Below are 16,661 nucleotides of genomic sequence, written 5' to 3'. Positions count from 1 at the left end.
TTGTGGCTGAGCCAGGTTTGCCAGCTGTGCCAGCTGTTCCAGCTGTGCCGGCTGTGCCAGGTGTGCCAGGTTTGCTGGTTGTACCCGCTGTGCCAGATGTGGTGGCTGTGCCAGGTTTGCCGGTTGTGCTGGTTGTTCCCGCTGTGCCAGCTGCGCCAGGTGTGCCAGGTTTGCCGGTTGTGCCGGCTGTGCCAACTTTTCCAGCTGTGCCAGGTGTGCCAGGTTTGCCAGCCGTGCCGGCTGTTCCAGCTGTGCCGGCCTTTCCAGCTGTGCCAGGTGTGCCAGCTGTGCCGGCTGTTCCAGCTGTGCCGGCTGTGCCAGGTGTGCCAGGTTTGCTGGTTGTTCCCGCTGTGCCAGCTGTGCCAGCCTTTCCAGCTGTGCCAGGTGGTCCAGGTTTGCTGGTTGTGCCGGCTGTTCTAGCTGTGCCAGGTGTGCCGGGTTTGCCAGCCGTGCCAGCCGTGCCAGCCGTCCCAGCTGCGCCGGGTTTTCCAGCTGTTCCAGCCGTGCCAGCTGCGCCGGCTGCTCCATCCGTGCCGGCCCCCGGCGCGCCGGTGCCGCCGGTTCCCGCGGCCGCGGCTGTGCCCAGGGCGGTCCCAGCTGTGCCCAGGGCGGTCCCGGCGCTCCCCGTGCCCAGTCCCGGCCCGGCGGCGCCGCCGCCCCCCGGCAGGGCGGTGCTGCTGGTGCCGGTGCCGCCGGTGCCGCCGGTACCGCCGGTGCCCAGGGCGCTGCCGGCGGCGCTGATGACGCTGATCTCGGTGCTCCCGGTGCTCCCGAGGACGCTGACCCCGTTGCTCTTGGCTTTCCCTCCGCTCCCGGTGCTCCCGGTGCCCGCGGCGCTCCCGACGCCGCCGTTCCCGGTGCGGAACATCCCGGGCGCTCCCAGCGCCTCGTCGATGGAGCGGCGCAGGTCGATGGGGGAGGGGGGCCGGTACCCGGCCGTGGGGTCCCCGTCCGCGTCCGGGGGGCACTCGGGGGGTCCCCCCGGCTCCTCCCCCGGGCCCCGCCCGCCGCCGCCGCCCTCGGGGGCCTCGGGAGGGCCGCCGGGGGGGGCGCGGCCGCTCGGGGGGGCGGCGAAGGCGAGCGCGGCCAGCGCCCCCCCCATGGCCAGCTCGGCCAGGCGCCCCCCGAGCTGCAGCCCCCACCAGGCCCAGGGCCCCGGGGCGGGGGTCAGCGCCCAGCCCCGGCTCTGCAGCGCCCCGAAGAGCTGCAGCCCCGCGCTCAGCGCCGCCCCCGCCGCCCCCAGCAGCCGCGGGACCCCCGCCCGCACCCGCGCCCCCGGCCCGCGCTTGGCGCGCCCCCCGCCCGCCCCGCAGCGCCGCAGCCCCCCCAGCCCGCCCAGCGCCAGCGCGGCCGCCAGAGCGGCGAACAGCGCCCGGGGCAGCAGCAGCAGCGCCGCGGGGCCCCCCAGCGCCGCTACGGCCCCCACGGCCCCCAGGGCCGCCCCCAGGTGCAGCAGCCCCAGCCCCAGCAGCAGCGGCGCGCCGCGGGCGGGGGGCGCCAGCGCCAGCCCCCAGCCCAGGCAGGGCGGCGGCAGCTCGAACAGCGCCCGGGCGGCGGGGGGCGGCAGCCGCGCCCCCCGCTCGTAGGGGTCGAAGAAGAGCGGGAAGGCGCGGGCGAAGGCGGCGGCGGCCAGCAGCCCCCCCAGCAGCCGCGCCAGCCCCGGCCGCCGCCCCCCGAACAGCAGCAGCGCCCCCAGCCCGCCCAGCAGCGCGAAGGCCGCCCCCGCCCCATAGACGTGCCCCCCCCAGGCCGCGCCCCACAGCGCCGCGGCCTCGGGCCAGGGGGTGCCCAGCGGCAGAAAGTGGGGGGGCCAGGAGAAGGGGGGCGCCAGGGAAGGGCCGGGCCCCCCCGCGCCGCAGGCGGATCCGGGGGTGCAGGCGGAGGCGGCGGCGGGGGGCGGCGCGGCCCCCCGGGAGGGCTGGCGGCCCGGGGACAGCGCTGCGGGGAGACCGGGGGGTCAGCGGGGGGACCGGGGGGTCCCCACATCCTGGGGGCGCCCCAACCCCCCCGGTGTGTTCCTCCCGGCACGCCCCGTGTCACCCCCCCCCCCCCCCGCATCCCGCATCCCACCGAGAACGCGGAGGGAGGCAGCCCCATCCCACAGCCCCCACAACCTCCCCCCTCTCCCCGTTTGCCCAGCACCCCCAGTCCGCAGCCCCCCACCCCGGCCCCTCCAAATCCCAGCACCCCCCGTTCCCCCCGCAGCCCCCCGAACCCCAGGATGCCCCCAAACCCCTCTCCCAGCCCCCCATTAAATGCAGGACGCTCGCACCCCCCAGGACTCCCCCAGTTCCCAGACCCGCCATCCCCCCAGGCCCCCCAAGACCCCCAGACGCCCGCCCCCCAAATGCCCGCCCCCCAAATGCCCGCCCCCCAAATGCCCGCCCCCCACCTGGCTCGGCGCCGCTCCCCGCCTCGTCCAGCTCCAGGCTCGCGTTTCCCCCCTCGGCGCCGATCTTGGGGGGCCCCGTGGGAAGCAGGAACCCTGGGGGGGGCACCGAGGTGTTGGGGCGTTCCTCAGGTTTGGGGGGCCCCGGGGGCCCTGCCCGCCCCCGGCACCGGCACTCACCGGCGGCGCTGAGTCTCCCGGCCAGCTCCGAGAGGCCGGGCAGGAGCCGGGGGCGTCCGGGGGCGCCCCGCAGGAGGCTGGTGGGGGGCACGGCCGCCCCCGAGCCCCCCGGGGGGGGGTCCAGCCCCGCCCTCAGGTCGATGGCGATGTCCAGCTCCAGCTGCTTGTCCCGGGGGCGCCCCGGGCCGGGGGTCGTGGCCCCGCGGCCGGGGGGACCCCCCGCCCCCTCCGGGGGTCCCGCGGAGCCCTGCTCATCGCCGGGGTCCGGCCGGGTGGGGGGCGCGGCGCTCCGGGGGGAGCCCGGGCTCCTGGGGGGGCTCGGGGGCGTGGGGGGCGCGGGGGGGCGCGGCCCCCCCTGGCTCCGCACCTTGATCTTGAAGTTGAGGCCGAGGTTGAGGGACAGGACCGGGGAGTCGCTGTGGGGCGCGGGGGGGCCCGGGGGGGTCCCGGGGGGGCTGCTGGGGGGCGGGGGGGCGGCGGCCGGGGCGGACAGGCAGAGCAGCAACAGCAGCAGCCGGGGGGCGGCCGCCCCCCCAGCGGGGCACTTCGGGGACATCGGGAGCGGCTGTGGAGAGGGGCAGAGGTGTCACCCCCCGGCACCCCAGAGCCCCCCATGACACCCCAGGACCCCCCCCCATGACATCCTGGAGCCCCGTTAGCCCCCGGGGGAAGATTCGGGGAACATTCCGAGGGGGGACAGGAGCGCCCCGCGGGCACGGACAGGACGGGCCGGGGACACGCGGGAGCGCCCCACGGGAGGGACGGGAGGAGCCGGGGGGGACACCGGGGCACCTGGGGACAGGAGACCCTCGGGGGAGGACAGGAGCAGCGCGGGGGGGGGGGACAGGGGCACCCCGAATCTGGGACAGGGGCACCTGTGGGGACACAGGAGCCCCCCCGGCAGGGGCGGGAGCAGCGCGGGCGCCGCGGTGGCACGCGGGGACGGGGGGCACGCGGGGCCGCCCCCGCCGCGGGGCCGTGCGGAGGTGTCCCCTCCCCCGGAGCCCCCCCGCCCGCGCCAGGTCGCTAATCGGGGTGACAGGGCTGTCGCCGCGGGGCGGCACCGCGCCCGTCAGGGCGGCGGCGGCGCGGGGACGACGGATGCGAAGTGACACGCGGGACACGCGGGGACCCGCGGCCCCCGCACAGGACAGCCCGGCACCCCCGGAACGTGTCCGAGCCCCCCGGAACGGCCACCCCCACACGGGACACCCCCCACGGGACACCCCCGACCCTGCCACCCCCGCACGGGACACCCCCACGCGGGACACCCCCGGAACCGCCACCCCCGCAGCCGCCACCCCCCGGAACCACCACCCCCGCTCTCGCCGGCCCCAAGAGCCCCCCCCGCGACCACGGGGGCTCCCCCACTCCGCGCCGGTGTCACCCGTGGGTCACAACCGCGCGTGCCCCGCAGGTCGCACCTGCCCCCCCCGCCCCCTCCCGCTGTGCCCACGCGTGTGACAGGGACGTTGCGGGAGGGGTTTGGGGGTACACGGGCACGGCCCGGGGCGCACCCCCTGCGCCCCCCGCAGCGCCCCCACAGTCCCACGCACACCCCACCTGTGCCCCCCACACCCCGCGCTCCCCGTGCCGCCCCCGCGCCCCCGACCCCACACCCCAAACCCCGCACCCCCGGACCCCCCGAGCCCCCCCCCGTAGCCCCCCCCCCTTTTCCCCTTTTCCCGCGCGTGGGTGCGGGAGCGCACGTGTGCGCGCGCGTGACGGCGCGAGCGAGCGCGTGTGCGTGGGGACAGCGCACGCGGGGGCGGCGCGGGGGGGGCGCGGAGCTCGGCAGGGTTTGGGGGGGCCCCCCCGGACCCCCCGAACCCCCCGAACCCCGGCTCGCCACCCCCGCCCCGCGGCCGCGACCCCGCCCCCCCCGGGCCCCGCACCCGGCCCCCCCTCGCCTCCAAACGCGGGGACCCCACACCCCCAAACCCCGCTCGCCCCCTCCCCCCGCAGCCGCCACCTCGCCATCCGCGCCCCCCCCGTACCCCCAAACCCGCACCCCAAACCCGCACCCCCGAGCTCCCCGCGCCCCCAGCCCCGGCTCGGCATCGCCCCGAGCCCGCCCGGGCGGGGGCTGCCCCCACCCCGGGCACCCCCAAACCCACCCCCGCCCCCCGCACCCACCGGCCTCGGCGGCGGCGGCTCCAGCCCCGGCCCGGCCCCGGCGGCGGCAGCGGCGGGAGGGGCGGGCCGAGCCCCCCCCCCACTCCTCCTCCTCCTCCTCCTCCTCCTCCTCCTCCTCCTCCCACCCCCCGCGCCCCCCGGCTCCCCCCGCCCCCCCGGCACCGGGACCCGGCGGGTTTGGGGGTGCCCCACACCCGGGGGGCTCCCAGGATTGAGGGGTCCCCTCCTGGATGGGGGGGGGGGGCGCTCAGGTGTGGGTTCACAAAGCGGGGGGGTCCCACAGGTAGAAGTGGTCCCGCACTTGGGGGTCCCGCACTTGGGGGTCCCGCACTTGGGGGGCTGTCCCACATCTGAAGGGGTCTCGCTTTTGGGAGGTCCTCCCACGTTTGGGGTGCCCCCCATAGGGGAGGGGTCCCCCATTTGTCGGGGGGAATATCCTGCATTTGGGGCCTTGTCCCGGATTTTGGGGGGTGTCCCACAGTTTGGGGGGGTGGTCTCACTTCTGGGACGGTGCCACATTTGGGGTCCCGTATTTGGGTGCTGCCACCTGTGGGGGGTCCCAGGTGTGTCCCAGCCTTTGTCACCCGTGCCGTGTGTGCCACCCGTGCCATGTGTGCCACCCGTGCCATGTGTGCCACCCGTGCCATGTGTGCCACCCGTGCCGTGTGTGCCACGCGTGTCACGGCGTGTGCCCTCCTGGTGCCACGTGTGCGCCCCGGTCCCGGTGCCACCGGCAGGGACAGGGACATGCCTGGGCCAGGCCGGGGACAGCACCGTGGACAGGGCCAAGGACGGGGACAGGGTGGGGGGGACAAAGGCGGGGACAGGGGACAGGACCATGGACAGGGCCGGGGACAGCCCGGGGACAGGAGCGGGGACAGGAGAGGGGACAGGAGCGGGGACAGGACCATGGACAGGAGTGAGGACAGGAGTGGGGACAGGAGCGGGGACAGGAGAGGGGACAGGGCCGGGGACAGCCCGGGGACAGGAGCGGGGACAGCCCGGGGCCAGCCCGGGGCCAGGGACACGCCAGGCTCCGATGCTCCAAGCCTTTATTCACCCCTGGACTCAGCGAGTCCGGGGTTCCCCCAGACCGGGAGGCCACAGGCCCGTGGGGTCCCCCGGGACGCTGTGGGGTCCCCCGGGATGCTGTGGGGTCCCCCGGGACGCTGGGGAGGTCCCTGCAGTTCTGGGGGTCCCCTGGAGGCTGCGGGGGTCCCCCCATCCCCACTCGGGGGACAGGGGGACACGGCCCTGCAAGCTCCCCAGGGCCAGGGAGGGTCTGGGGTCCCCGCGGGGTTCAGGGGGTCCCCGCGCCACTGGGGGGTTGTGGGGTCCCTGTGTCCCCCTCTCTGGAGAGGCCGGGGAGGTCCCCGCAGCCTCGTGGTGCCCCGGGGACTTTAGGGGGGTCCCTGCACCCCCATTTCTGGGGGCTCTGGGGATCCCCCTCGCCTGTGGTGCCCCGGGGGGGTTTGGGGGCTCCCCGCAACCCCAGTTCCGGGAGGGTTTCCGAGGTGCCCGCAGCCCCTGTGCTCGGGGGTTTGGGGGTGCCCCCATTGTGGGGTGCCCCCAATGGCGGGGTGCCCCCATGGCGGGGTGCCCGTGCAGCATCAGCAGCGCCGGTGTCGGGGGGCCGGAGGGGTCCCCGCAGGCTCCGGGCGGGGGGCGCCGCCCTTGGGGGACCCCTCCTCAGGGCAGCCCCCTCTCGGCACTGCGGGGACGAGGCGGGGGTCAAAGGGGGGGGAAGGGAACCCCCAAACCCTTATGGGGGGGTTGGGGTCCCTTTGGGGGAAGGGAACCCCCAAACCCCAGATCCTGGCTGGGAGACTGGGGGTCCCCCCTCCCCCAGCCCCCCATCCATCGGGGGGGGACAGAGGAGGGGTAAAGGGGACCCCCGAGCACCCCCAGTCCCGGGGGGAGCAGGTACTTACGGGGCAGAACCGTAAAGCTGCGGGGAGGGCAAGGTGAGGGGGGTTAGGGGGGCCGCAGGAACCCCCCAGACCCTGACCCCCATCCCCTGACCCTAACCCTGACCTAACCCTAACCCTAACCCATCCCCGACACTGGGCAAAGCGGGGGTGCCCCTGAGCCTGGACTGGGGCAACTGGGGCCCTGCGATGGGATCTGAACTGGTGCCTTCCTCAGCCCCCCAAAACCTCCCCCGCCCCCAAGATCCCCCCAGCTCCGGCACCCTTCACGGGTCCCAAACCCCCTCAGCCCCCCCAGACCTCCTCCGAACCCCCTCAGCCCCCCAAACCTCCTCCAAACCCCCTCAGCCCCCCAGAGCTCCTCCAAACCCCCTCAGCCCCCCCAATCACTCTCAGTGACCCCAAATCTCCCCCAAATCCCCCAGCTTTCCCAAACCCCTGTATCCCCCAAAACCTCCCCCAGCCCCCCCAGCCCCCCAAGCCCCGTCCCCACTCACGAGTGCAGCCCGTGCACCCCCCCCTCGACCTGCGCCGCCACCGTCCTGCGCTCGAACTTCAGCTCCCCCGCGAACATCATGGACCTGGGGGGCTCGGGGGGTCGGTGGGGGCGGCCGGGCCCCCCCAGCCCTGCCCGGACCCCCCAGGCCTGCAGGACCCCCCAGCCCTGCCCGGACCCCCCAGGCCTGTAGGACCCCCCCAGCCCTGCCGAACCCCCCAGTCCTGTACGGCCCCCCCAGCCCTTCCCTGACCCCCCCAGCCCCTCCCCGACCCCCCCAGCCCCTCCCTGACCCCCCCAGCCCTGTAGGACCCCCCCAGCCCCTCCCGGGGCCCCCAGCCCCTCCCGGCCCCCCAGCCCTGCCAGGACCCCCCAGCCCCTCCCGGCCCCCCAGCCCCTCCCCGACCCCCCCCAGCCCCCCTGCCCCCCCAGCCCCTCCCGGACCCCCCCAGCCCCTCCCTTACCCCCCAGCCCCTCCCCGCCCCCCCAGCCCCCCGGCCCCGCCGCACTGACCGCAGCGCCGAGAGGCTGCGGGCTCCCAGGTCCTGGCAGCCGTGCTGCAGCCCGGCCAGCAGGTACGGCACGAACTTGTGGATGGAGCCCTTGTCCTGCACCGAGCCCGACACGCCCTGCGCCACCTTCACCGCGTCCCCCTCGCTGCGGGCACACACGGAGGGGCTGGGGGCGCGGCCGGGGGGCAGCACCGCGCCCCCGGCCCCTCGGGGTACCTGAAGTAGCGCTTTTGGCTGCCCGGGCCCTGCTCCATGGCGTCCAGCGAGCCCATGCCCCGGTACTGCTTCAGCCGCACGCCCTCCGAGAAGAAGAACTCGCCCGGAGCCTCCGTGGTGGCCGCCAGCAGCGACCCCATCATCACTGGGGAGGGGGGGACAGGACAGCCCGTCAGGGACCCCCGGCGGGGCGGGGGGCGCTGAACCTGCCGGGATGGGCTGGGGGCTGCGGGGCCAGCTCCGGGATGGGCGGGGGGCTGCGGGATCCCCGGGGTGGGCTCTGGCCATGGGACCCCTCGGGGCGCCCCCCCTGTGCTGGGTGCCCCCCACACCCCCGTGCCCCGCGCCCTGCCCTCACCGGTGGAGGCTCCCAGTGCCAGCGCCTTCACGGCGTGCCCGGGGCTGCGGATGCCGCCGTCGGCGATGACCGGGACACCGAAGCGCCGCGCGTACTCGGCCACGCGGTACACGGCCGTGGCCTGGGCACGGCCACACGCCAGCACTGCCAGGGGACAGGGACAGAGACACGTCAGGGACATGGCTGTGGCCTGGGCACGGCCACACGCCAGCACTGCCAGGGGACAGGGACAGGGACACTGTGAGGGACATGGCAATGGCCTGGGCACGGCCACACGCCAGCACTGCCAGGGGACAGGGACAGGGACACTTCAGGGACACGGCCATGGCCTGGGCACAGCAGCACTGCCATGGGGACAGGGACAGGGACACTGTCAGGGACATGGCAATGGCCTGGGCACGGCCACACGCCAGCACTGCCATGGGGACAGGGACAGAGACACGTCAGGGACATGGCAATGGCCTGGGCACAGCCACCCTACCATGGGGACAGAGACAGGGACACTGTCAGGGACACGGCCGTGGCTTGGGCATGGCCACACTGCCATGGGGACAGGGACATGGCAGGGACATGGCCACAGCCTGAGCCTGGTCACACAGCAGCACTGCCATGGGGACAGGGACACCATCACGGGGACAGGGACAGGGGATCGGGGACACTGCCATGGGGACACGGGGACAGCCGGTACAGGCCCACAGCGAAGGGCACAGTGGGGACACTGCAGGCGTGTCCAGGGGTGCCAGGGTGGGGTCAGGGGTCCCGGTGCCACCCACCTTCCTGGGTGATGCAGATGGAGCCGCTGCCCATCCCCACCCGCAGCGCGTCCACCCCGGCGTCGATCAGGTTCTTGGCCTGGGCCGCCGTCACCACTGCGGGCACACCCCGAAATGGCACCCCGATAGTCCCCAGGGCACCCCGAAATGGTGCCCCAAAACGGCACCCCAACAGTGCCAGGGCACCCCAGAAATGGTGCCCCAAAACGGCACCCCAACAGTGCCAGGGCACCCCAGAAATGGTGCCCCAAAAGGGCACCCCAACAGTGCCCACGGCACCCTGAATCCCATCTCTGTTCTGCGGGGTGCACCCCAAACATGGTGCCCCAAAACAGCAGCCCAAAAGTAGCACCCCAAATCCAGCCCCACTCTCCCCAAATCCTGCCTCACTATGACAGGGACACCCCAAAAACAGCCCCCAAAACGGCACCCAAATCCCACCTCAGCACTGCAGGGGACACCCCAAACCCAACCCCATTTCCCTCACCTCTCTTTTGGGGTCGCCCCGTTTCCCCACTCATCATTTTGGGGTCGCCCCGTTCCCCCACCCCTCAGTGCCCCCGTTTGGGGTCTCACCGTTGCCCCCCACCACCTGCAGCTCGGGGTACTTGGCCTTGATGTAGCGGATCATGCTGAGCTGGTACCGGGAGTTCCCCTGCGACGAGTCCTGGGGCCGCGTTTGGGGTGGGGTGCGGCGGGTTTTGGGGTGCGGGGCAGGAGGTTCGGGTGCCGCGGGGGGGGGAGCAGCAGGTTGGGGTTCAGTGAGCAGGGGGTACCCCCCAGGGCCCGCCTTTTTTGGGGCACCCCCCACCCAGCACAAGCAGCTCAATCCCCGTCCCCAGATCCCATCCCCTCAATTTTGGGGTCCCACGGCTTTTGGGGTACCGCCGCCCTGCTATTTTTAGGGTACCCCCCTGCACCAGCGGCTCCATCCCCATCCCTCCATCCCCTTCTTTTTCCCTTCCCTTCTATCCGTGCCCGGTTTTTGGGATCTCCCGTTTCTGGGGATCCCCGTTTCTGGGGTTCCCCATTTCCGGGGTCCCTCAGAGCAGCACCCTGAGCTCATCCCCCCCGCACCAGCAGCTCCACCCCCACCCCATTCCTCCATCCTCATCCTCCCCGTTTTTGGGATGCTCCCCTTCCCCCATTTCCGTGTCTCCCCTTTTTCATCCCCCCCATTCTGGGGTCTCATTTTTTCGGGGTGCCCTCACCCCCCCAATTTTCGGGGACCCCTCCCCACCCCCCGGCACCACGAGCTGCACCCGCCTGCCCGGCGGGTCGAGCCCCGTCCCCTTCCTCCCGCTCCTCCCCGCTGCTCGGAGCCCCCGGGTTTTGGGGTACCCCGGTTTGGGGGTGCCCCCGGGTTTGGGGGTGCCCCGGTTTGGGGTGCCCCGGGTTTGGGGTGCCCCAGTTTGGGGGTGCCCCGGGTTGGGGTGGCCCCGGGTTTTGGGGTGCCCCGGTTTGGGGGTGCCCCGGTTTGGGGTGGCCCCGGGTTTTGGGATGCCCCGGGTTTGGGGGTGCCCCGGTTTGGGGTGCCCGGTGTGGGGGTGCCCGGGTTTGGGGGTGCCCGCACCAGCACCACGAGGTCCGTGCCCGCCTGCACCAGCAGGTCCAGCCGGTATTTGTCGTCCTCGCGGGTGCCGATGGCGGCCCCGACCCGCAGCTGCTTCCGCCCGTCCTTGGAGGCCGCCGGGTGCTCCCGGTTCTTCTTCAGGTCCGTGCGCGCCATCAGCGCCACCAGCTCGTCCCGGCTGTTAACGATGGGCAGCTTCCCTGCGGGGACAGCGCGGGGACAGCGCGGGGACAGCGCGGGGACAGCGCGTCACCCCTGCCCGCCGGCCCGCACTGCCCGCGGCTCCCCCGGACACCCCGGGGTGGGGGCACCGGGGCTGCAGGGACACGGGGACAGGCGGGTGGCACCGGGACAGGGAGGTGGCACCAGGGACAGGGACATGGAGGTGGCACCAGGGACAGGGACAGGGACATGGGAGTGACACCAGACACACAAACAGGGACAGGGAGGTAGCACCAGACACAGGAATAGGGATGTGGGGGTGGCACCAGGGACATGGGGGTGACACCAGGGACATGGGGACATGGGGGTGACACCAGGGACAGGGAGGTGGCACCAGGGACAGCAACAGGGACATGGAGGTGACACCAGGGACATGGAGGTGGCACCAGGGACAGGAACAGGGACATGGGAGTGACACCAGGGACATGGAGGTGACACCAGACACACGAACAGGGACATGGAGGTGGCACCAGACACAGGAACAGGGACGTGGGGGTGACCCCAGGGACATGGAGGTGGCACCAGGGACAGGAACAGGGACGTGGAGGTGACCCCAGGGACATGGAGGTGGCACCAGGGACAGGAACAGGGACGTGGAGGTGACACCAGGGACATGGAGGTGGCACCAGACACAGGAACAGGGATGTGGAGGTGACACCAGGAACATGGGGGTGACACCAGGGACAGGGACATGGGAGTGACACCAGGGACGTGGGGGTAACACCAGGGACATGGAGGTGACACCAGGGACAGGGACACAGAGCTGACCCCAGGGACATGGGGGTGACACCAGGGACAGGGACACAGAGCTGACCCCAGGGACATGGGGGTGACACCAGACACAGGAACAGGGACATGGGGGTGACACCAGGGACAGCGACACAGGGCTGACCCCAGGGACATGGCAGAGACCTGAAGGATGGGGCAGTGACAGCCACCAGCTCACCAGTGCTGGTCACCGTCAGCAGCCCTGGGGACACAGCGGGGGGACAACGTGAGGGGAGGGGAACAGGGACAGGGGACATCTCCCATGGGCCACCCAGGATGGCACGGAGGTGGCCCTGAGTGGAGGTGACCCCTGGGGGTGACACCTGTGGGGTGACGGGGAGGTGCCTCCAGGGCTGACAGGGGACTCGGGGGGTGACAGGGGACTCGGGGGTTGACAGGGGACTCAGGGGGTGACAGGGGACTCGGGGGGGTGACAGGGGACTCGGGGGGGTGACAGGTGTCCCCTGCACCTTTCTTGCTGCGCTGCAGGATCTCGTTGGCCTCTTTGAGGGTGACACCGGCCGGGGCCACCACCAGGTCCCTGCGCTTGGTCATCACCTGGGGACACAGGGACCCACGTGTCACTGGCATCAGCACAGCTGCTGGCCCTGGCACTGTCTGGCACTGCCACCGTCACTGTCACCAGTGCTGGCACTGGGACTGTCACCAGCGCTGGCACTGTCACCTCCACTGCCACCAGCACTGTCACCATCGCTGTCTGTCACTGCCACGTGCACTGGCACTGTCACCACACAGGCACGGCTACTGTCACTGTCACCTGCACTGTCACCTGCACTGTGTGTCACTGTCACCAGCACCAAGGGGGCCCCCCAGGCCACCGTGGGCAGCCCCCGCCCCTGCCTGTCCTCTGTCCATCCCCACCCCACATCCATCCCATCCCACCCCACATCCATCCCATCCCACCCTGCCCCACATCCATCCCATCCCATCCCATCCCATCCCATCCCATCCCATCCCATCCCATCCCATCCCATCCCATCCCATCCCATCCCATCCCATCCCATCCCATCCCATCCCATCCCATCCCATCCCATCCCATGGATCCCATCCCACCCCACCCCATCCCACCCCACAGCCCCACGCCCACCTCGGCCAGGGGGGTGGCCCTGTCCCCCTCCCGCAGGAAGTCGATGTCGCGGGAGGTGACGATGCCCTCGAGCCGCCCCCCCAGGCGCCCCGAGTGGGTGACGGGGACCCCCGAGAAGCCGAGACGGGCCTTGGCGTCCCACACGTCCCCCACGGTGTGCACCGGGCTCATCACCAGCGGCTCCGTGATGAAACCCTGCTCGAACCGCTGGGGACACGGGACAGTGTCACCAGGGCTCGGGGACACGGGGCAGCGTCACTGGGGGGCACGGGGACACGGGGCAGTGTCACTGGGACATGGGGACACGGGGGCACAGTGTCACCGGGGGCTCGGGGACATGGGGGCACAGTGTCACCGGGGCTCGGGGACACGGGACAGTGTCACTGGGGGCATGGAGGCACTCAGGGACACGGGAGGGGCACAAGGCCAGGGAACACCGAGGGGCTGCCACCACGGGGTGCCGATGGCCGGCCCAGCGCAGGGGACACGGGGGTGCCAGTGCAGGGGACACGGGGGTGCCAGCCCAGGGGACACCGGGGTGCCAGCCCACGGTCCCCCACTCACCTTGACCTTGCGCACCTCGCTGGCCTGGAACTCGGGCGTGCAGTTGTGGTGGATGATGCCGATGCCGCCGTTCAGCTGGGGGCAAAAGGGGCAAAAGGGGCAAAAGGGGGGGCAAAAGGGGGCAGGGGGGCAAAAGGGGGTGGGGGGCAAAAGGGGGCAGGGGGGCTGTGGGTTCCTGGGCTCCAGCTGGGTGGGCAGCCCCTGCAGCCCCGTCCCCCCCTGCAGCCCCGTCCCCCCCTGCAGCCGCGTCCCCTTGTTGCCCTCTCACCCCTCGGGCACTGTGCCCCCCTGCCCAGCTCCCCGGGTGCCCCCCAAGCACCCACGGGTGCCCCCCCAGTCTGACAGAGCCCCCCAGCCCAGACCCCCCGCGAGATGCCTCCACACATGTAGATGCACCTCCACCCGCGGTGACAGCCGTGTCCCCTTGGTGACCGTGTCTCCCAGTGTCCTCCAGTGTCCCCCCTGTCCCCCCGCTCACTCACAGCCATGGCGATGGCCATGTCCCCCTCGGTGACCGTGTCCATGGGGGACGACACCAGTGGCGTTTTCAGGGTGATGGTTCGGGTCAGCGCCGACGTCAGGTCCTGGGGGAGGGGAGCGCCCCTCTGAGGAACGGGGCCCCCCACTCCACCTGACACCCCCAGAAGCACCTGCACCCCCCAACCACCCCTCGAGGGTTCCGTGAGCCCCCACACCCCAAAGCCTGCGGGGTCCCATGGGCATCCCCAACCCCAGAGCCCCCCAGGAGGGGGATGGGGGCCCAGGGGTGTCACTGGGGGGGTCCTGAGCCACGGGAGCCGCCCCGTGGGGAGAGCACAGGGGGTCCCAGGGGGTGCTGGGGTCACTCACCACCTCATCAGCCGTGAAGTCGATGTAGCCGGGGAGGATGAGGAAGTCACTGTGGGGGGACACAGGGCTGGGACCCCCCAGGCCCCCCAGACTCACCCAGACCCACCGCGGGGGCACCCGAGGGCTGGGGAGGCACCGGGGGCAGGGAGATGTGTGAGTTGGGGGGTCCGGGGGTTTCTAGGGGGTCTGGAGGGGTTCCTAGGGGGTCAGGGGGTTTCTGGGGGGCTGTGGGTGCAGGGGTGTCAGCTGGTTCCGGGGGAACCCGGGGGATCTTTGGGGGGATCCCTGGGGCTGGCACGGGGGGGGGCTGGAGCTGCCCCGGGGGGCTCAGGAGGGCCCTGGGGACTCAGGCAGCCCCAGGGGGGCACCCCAAGGGCTGTGCCGGGGGGCTGGAGGCGCCCGTGAGGGTCAGGAGGTGCCGAGGGGGGTCGGAGGGTTTTGGGGTGGGGGTCACCCGCACTTGTAGGTGAGGCCATCGGCGCAGGCGAAGAGCTGCTGGGCCGTGAGCCCGTCCTCGGGCACGTAACCGGCGCCGCTGATCAGCTGCTGCGCCATGCTGGGGGGAGGCGGGCACCGGGTGGGCACCCGCGACCCCCGCCCCGGCACCGGGACACACCACCGGGCACGGCGCGACCCCCGCCCCGGCACCGGGACCCCCCGGAACAGCCCCGGGCCCCCTGGGACCCCCACCCGCACTGGGACAGGGACACCCCACCATGACTGGCACCCCACCGCACCAAGACCGTCCCCGCCCCGGGCCGGGACCCCCGAACCACACCGGGATCCCTTCCTAGAGTCCCCCCCACAGGACTGGGACCCCCACCCACGCCGGGGCTGGCCGAGCCAGGCTGGGGGGTCCCGGTCCCGAGGGGGCTGGTCTCGGGGGGATCGGGGGGGTTCACGGGGGAGTTCCTGAAGGGGCACAGAGGGGTCACTCGAGAGGGGAGTCCCGTGGGGGTCCCCGGGAGGTTCCTGTTGGGTTCCGGGAGTTTCCCGTGGGGGTCCCGGTGGGGCTGTCCCGTTCCCGTGGGGGTCCCGGGGGTGTCCCGGTGGGGCTGTCCCGTTCCCGGGGGGGGGGTTCCGTTCCCGGGGGGGTCCCGGTGGGGCTGTCCCGTTCCCGGGCGGGTCCCGCACGTTGCGCTCCCGCAGCGGCCCCGGCGCAGGGCGTGGTCATGGGCGTGGCCGTGGGTGTGTCCATGGGTGTGGCCGTGGGCGGGGCCGCTCCCGCGGGGCGGGGCCAGGGCCGGGACTGGCCGCCGCAGCCCCCCCCCCTCCCAGCCTGCCCAGCGCCTCCCAGTGCCCCCAGCGCCTCCCAGCGCTCCCAGTAACCTCACCCGGGCACCAGCGGCTGCCCCAGCGCTCCCAGTAACCCCTCCCGGGTACCAGCGGCTCCCCCCAGCGCTCCCAGTAACCCCACCCGGGCACCAGCGGCTCCCCCCAGCGCTCCCAGTAACCCCACCCGGGCACCAGCGGCTCCCCCCAGCGCTCCCAGTAACCCCTCCCGTATACCAATGGCTCCCCCCAGCGCTCCCAGTAACCCCTCCCGTGTACCAGCGGCTCCCCCCAGCGCTCCCAGTAACCCCTCCCGAGCCCGGGGACCCTCCCCATCCTCCAGCGCTCCCAGCAGCCCCTCCCGCATCCCCCGGTACCCCCCCGGTAACACCCCCAGCGTCCCCTCGCTGCTGCTCCCTCCCACCCCAGTAACGCCCCAGTCCCTCCCAGTGCCCCCGCCACAGCCCTTCCCTCCCGCTGCGCCCTCGCTGCCGCTGTCCCGGTCCCGGGGTGCCCCCGGCGCGCCCCAGCAGCGCCCCAGCGGCTCCCAGTGCCTCCCAGTGCCCCCAGTAACCCCCGTACCTGGGCTCCCCCTCGCCCATGGCGCTGAGCGCCGCCGGGGCGGGGCCTGCGGCCACACCCCCTGCCACGCCCCTCCAGGCCACGCCCCCGAGCGCCGGGGACACCCCCGGGATGGGGTACCCCGGGATGGGGGCACCCCCGGGATGGGGTACCCCGGGATGGGGGCACCCCCGGGATGGGGACACCGCCGGGATGGGGCACCCCCGGGGATGGGGACACCCCGGGATGGGGACACCCCGGGATGGGGCACCCCCAAGCACCGGGACTGGGGCACCCCGAGCCCCGGGACTGGGGTACCCCGGGATTGGGGCACCCCCAAGCACCGGGATTGAGGCACCCCGGGGTTGGGGCACCCCCGCTCTGCGGTTTGGGGTCCCTTTCCTGCGGGCACCCCCGGCTGTGGCGCTGAGGGCACCTCTCTTTTGGGCGCACCCCGTTTTGGGAGGTGCAGGCCTTCATTTCGGGTGCTCCCAGTTTGGGGGGCCACATTCCTCCAGTGTGGGTGCGCCTCCTGCATGGGGGTGTCCCCCCCTTTTGGGGTGCGCCCCTCTGTTTCGAGCACTCCCTCTTTCGGGTGCACTGCCTTTCTTGGGGAGCAATCCTCTCTTTGGGGTGCCCCACCTCGTTTTGGGTGCTCCCCGTTTATGGGGGCACCCACTGATTTTGGGGTGCCTCCCCTGTGGGGGGACACGCTTCTGCTTTGGGTGTCCCTTGGGGTCCCCCTGCCCCGGTTGA

At 73.2% G+C, this 16,661-nt stretch overlaps 1 protein-coding gene across 2 annotated transcripts; it reads right to left on the bottom strand.

The window, feature by feature from the left end:
- Positions 1-5,740: 5,740 nt before the first annotated feature.
- IMPDH1 (inosine monophosphate dehydrogenase 1) lies at positions 5,741-15,996 on the bottom strand. Of its 2 annotated transcripts, XM_072917937.1 has the most exons (17): positions 15,927-15,996; positions 14,533-14,628; positions 14,073-14,121; positions 13,706-13,807; positions 13,224-13,298; positions 12,660-12,866; positions 12,022-12,109; positions 10,562-10,761; positions 9,565-9,655; positions 8,989-9,084; positions 8,216-8,359; positions 7,858-8,002; positions 7,643-7,786; positions 7,131-7,214; positions 6,637-6,653; positions 6,296-6,416; positions 5,741-6,262 (listed from the first exon to the last, which is right to left on the bottom strand). In XM_072917937.1, exons 1-16 carry the CDS (start codon positions 15,944-15,946, stop codon positions 6,316-6,318), a joined length of 1,659 nt encoding a protein of 552 aa, XP_072774038.1. In that variant the 5' UTR covers positions 15,947-15,996; the 3' UTR covers positions 5,741-6,262; positions 6,296-6,315. The 2 variants fall into 2 exon arrangements, with proteins under 2 accessions (XP_072774038.1, XP_041576550.2); XM_041720616.2 differs by having other exon boundaries at positions 5,741-6,416.
- Between the last annotated feature and the right edge of the window lie 665 nt (positions 15,997-16,661).

Source organism: Taeniopygia guttata, chromosome 1A, assembly GCF_048771995.1.
Source record: "Taeniopygia guttata chromosome 1A, bTaeGut7.mat, whole genome shotgun sequence".
Lineage (NCBI taxonomy): Eukaryota > Metazoa > Chordata > Aves > Passeriformes > Estrildidae > Taeniopygia > Taeniopygia guttata.
Note: the sequence above shows the minus strand (reverse complement) of the source record. Positions and strands in the feature narration are given on the sequence as shown.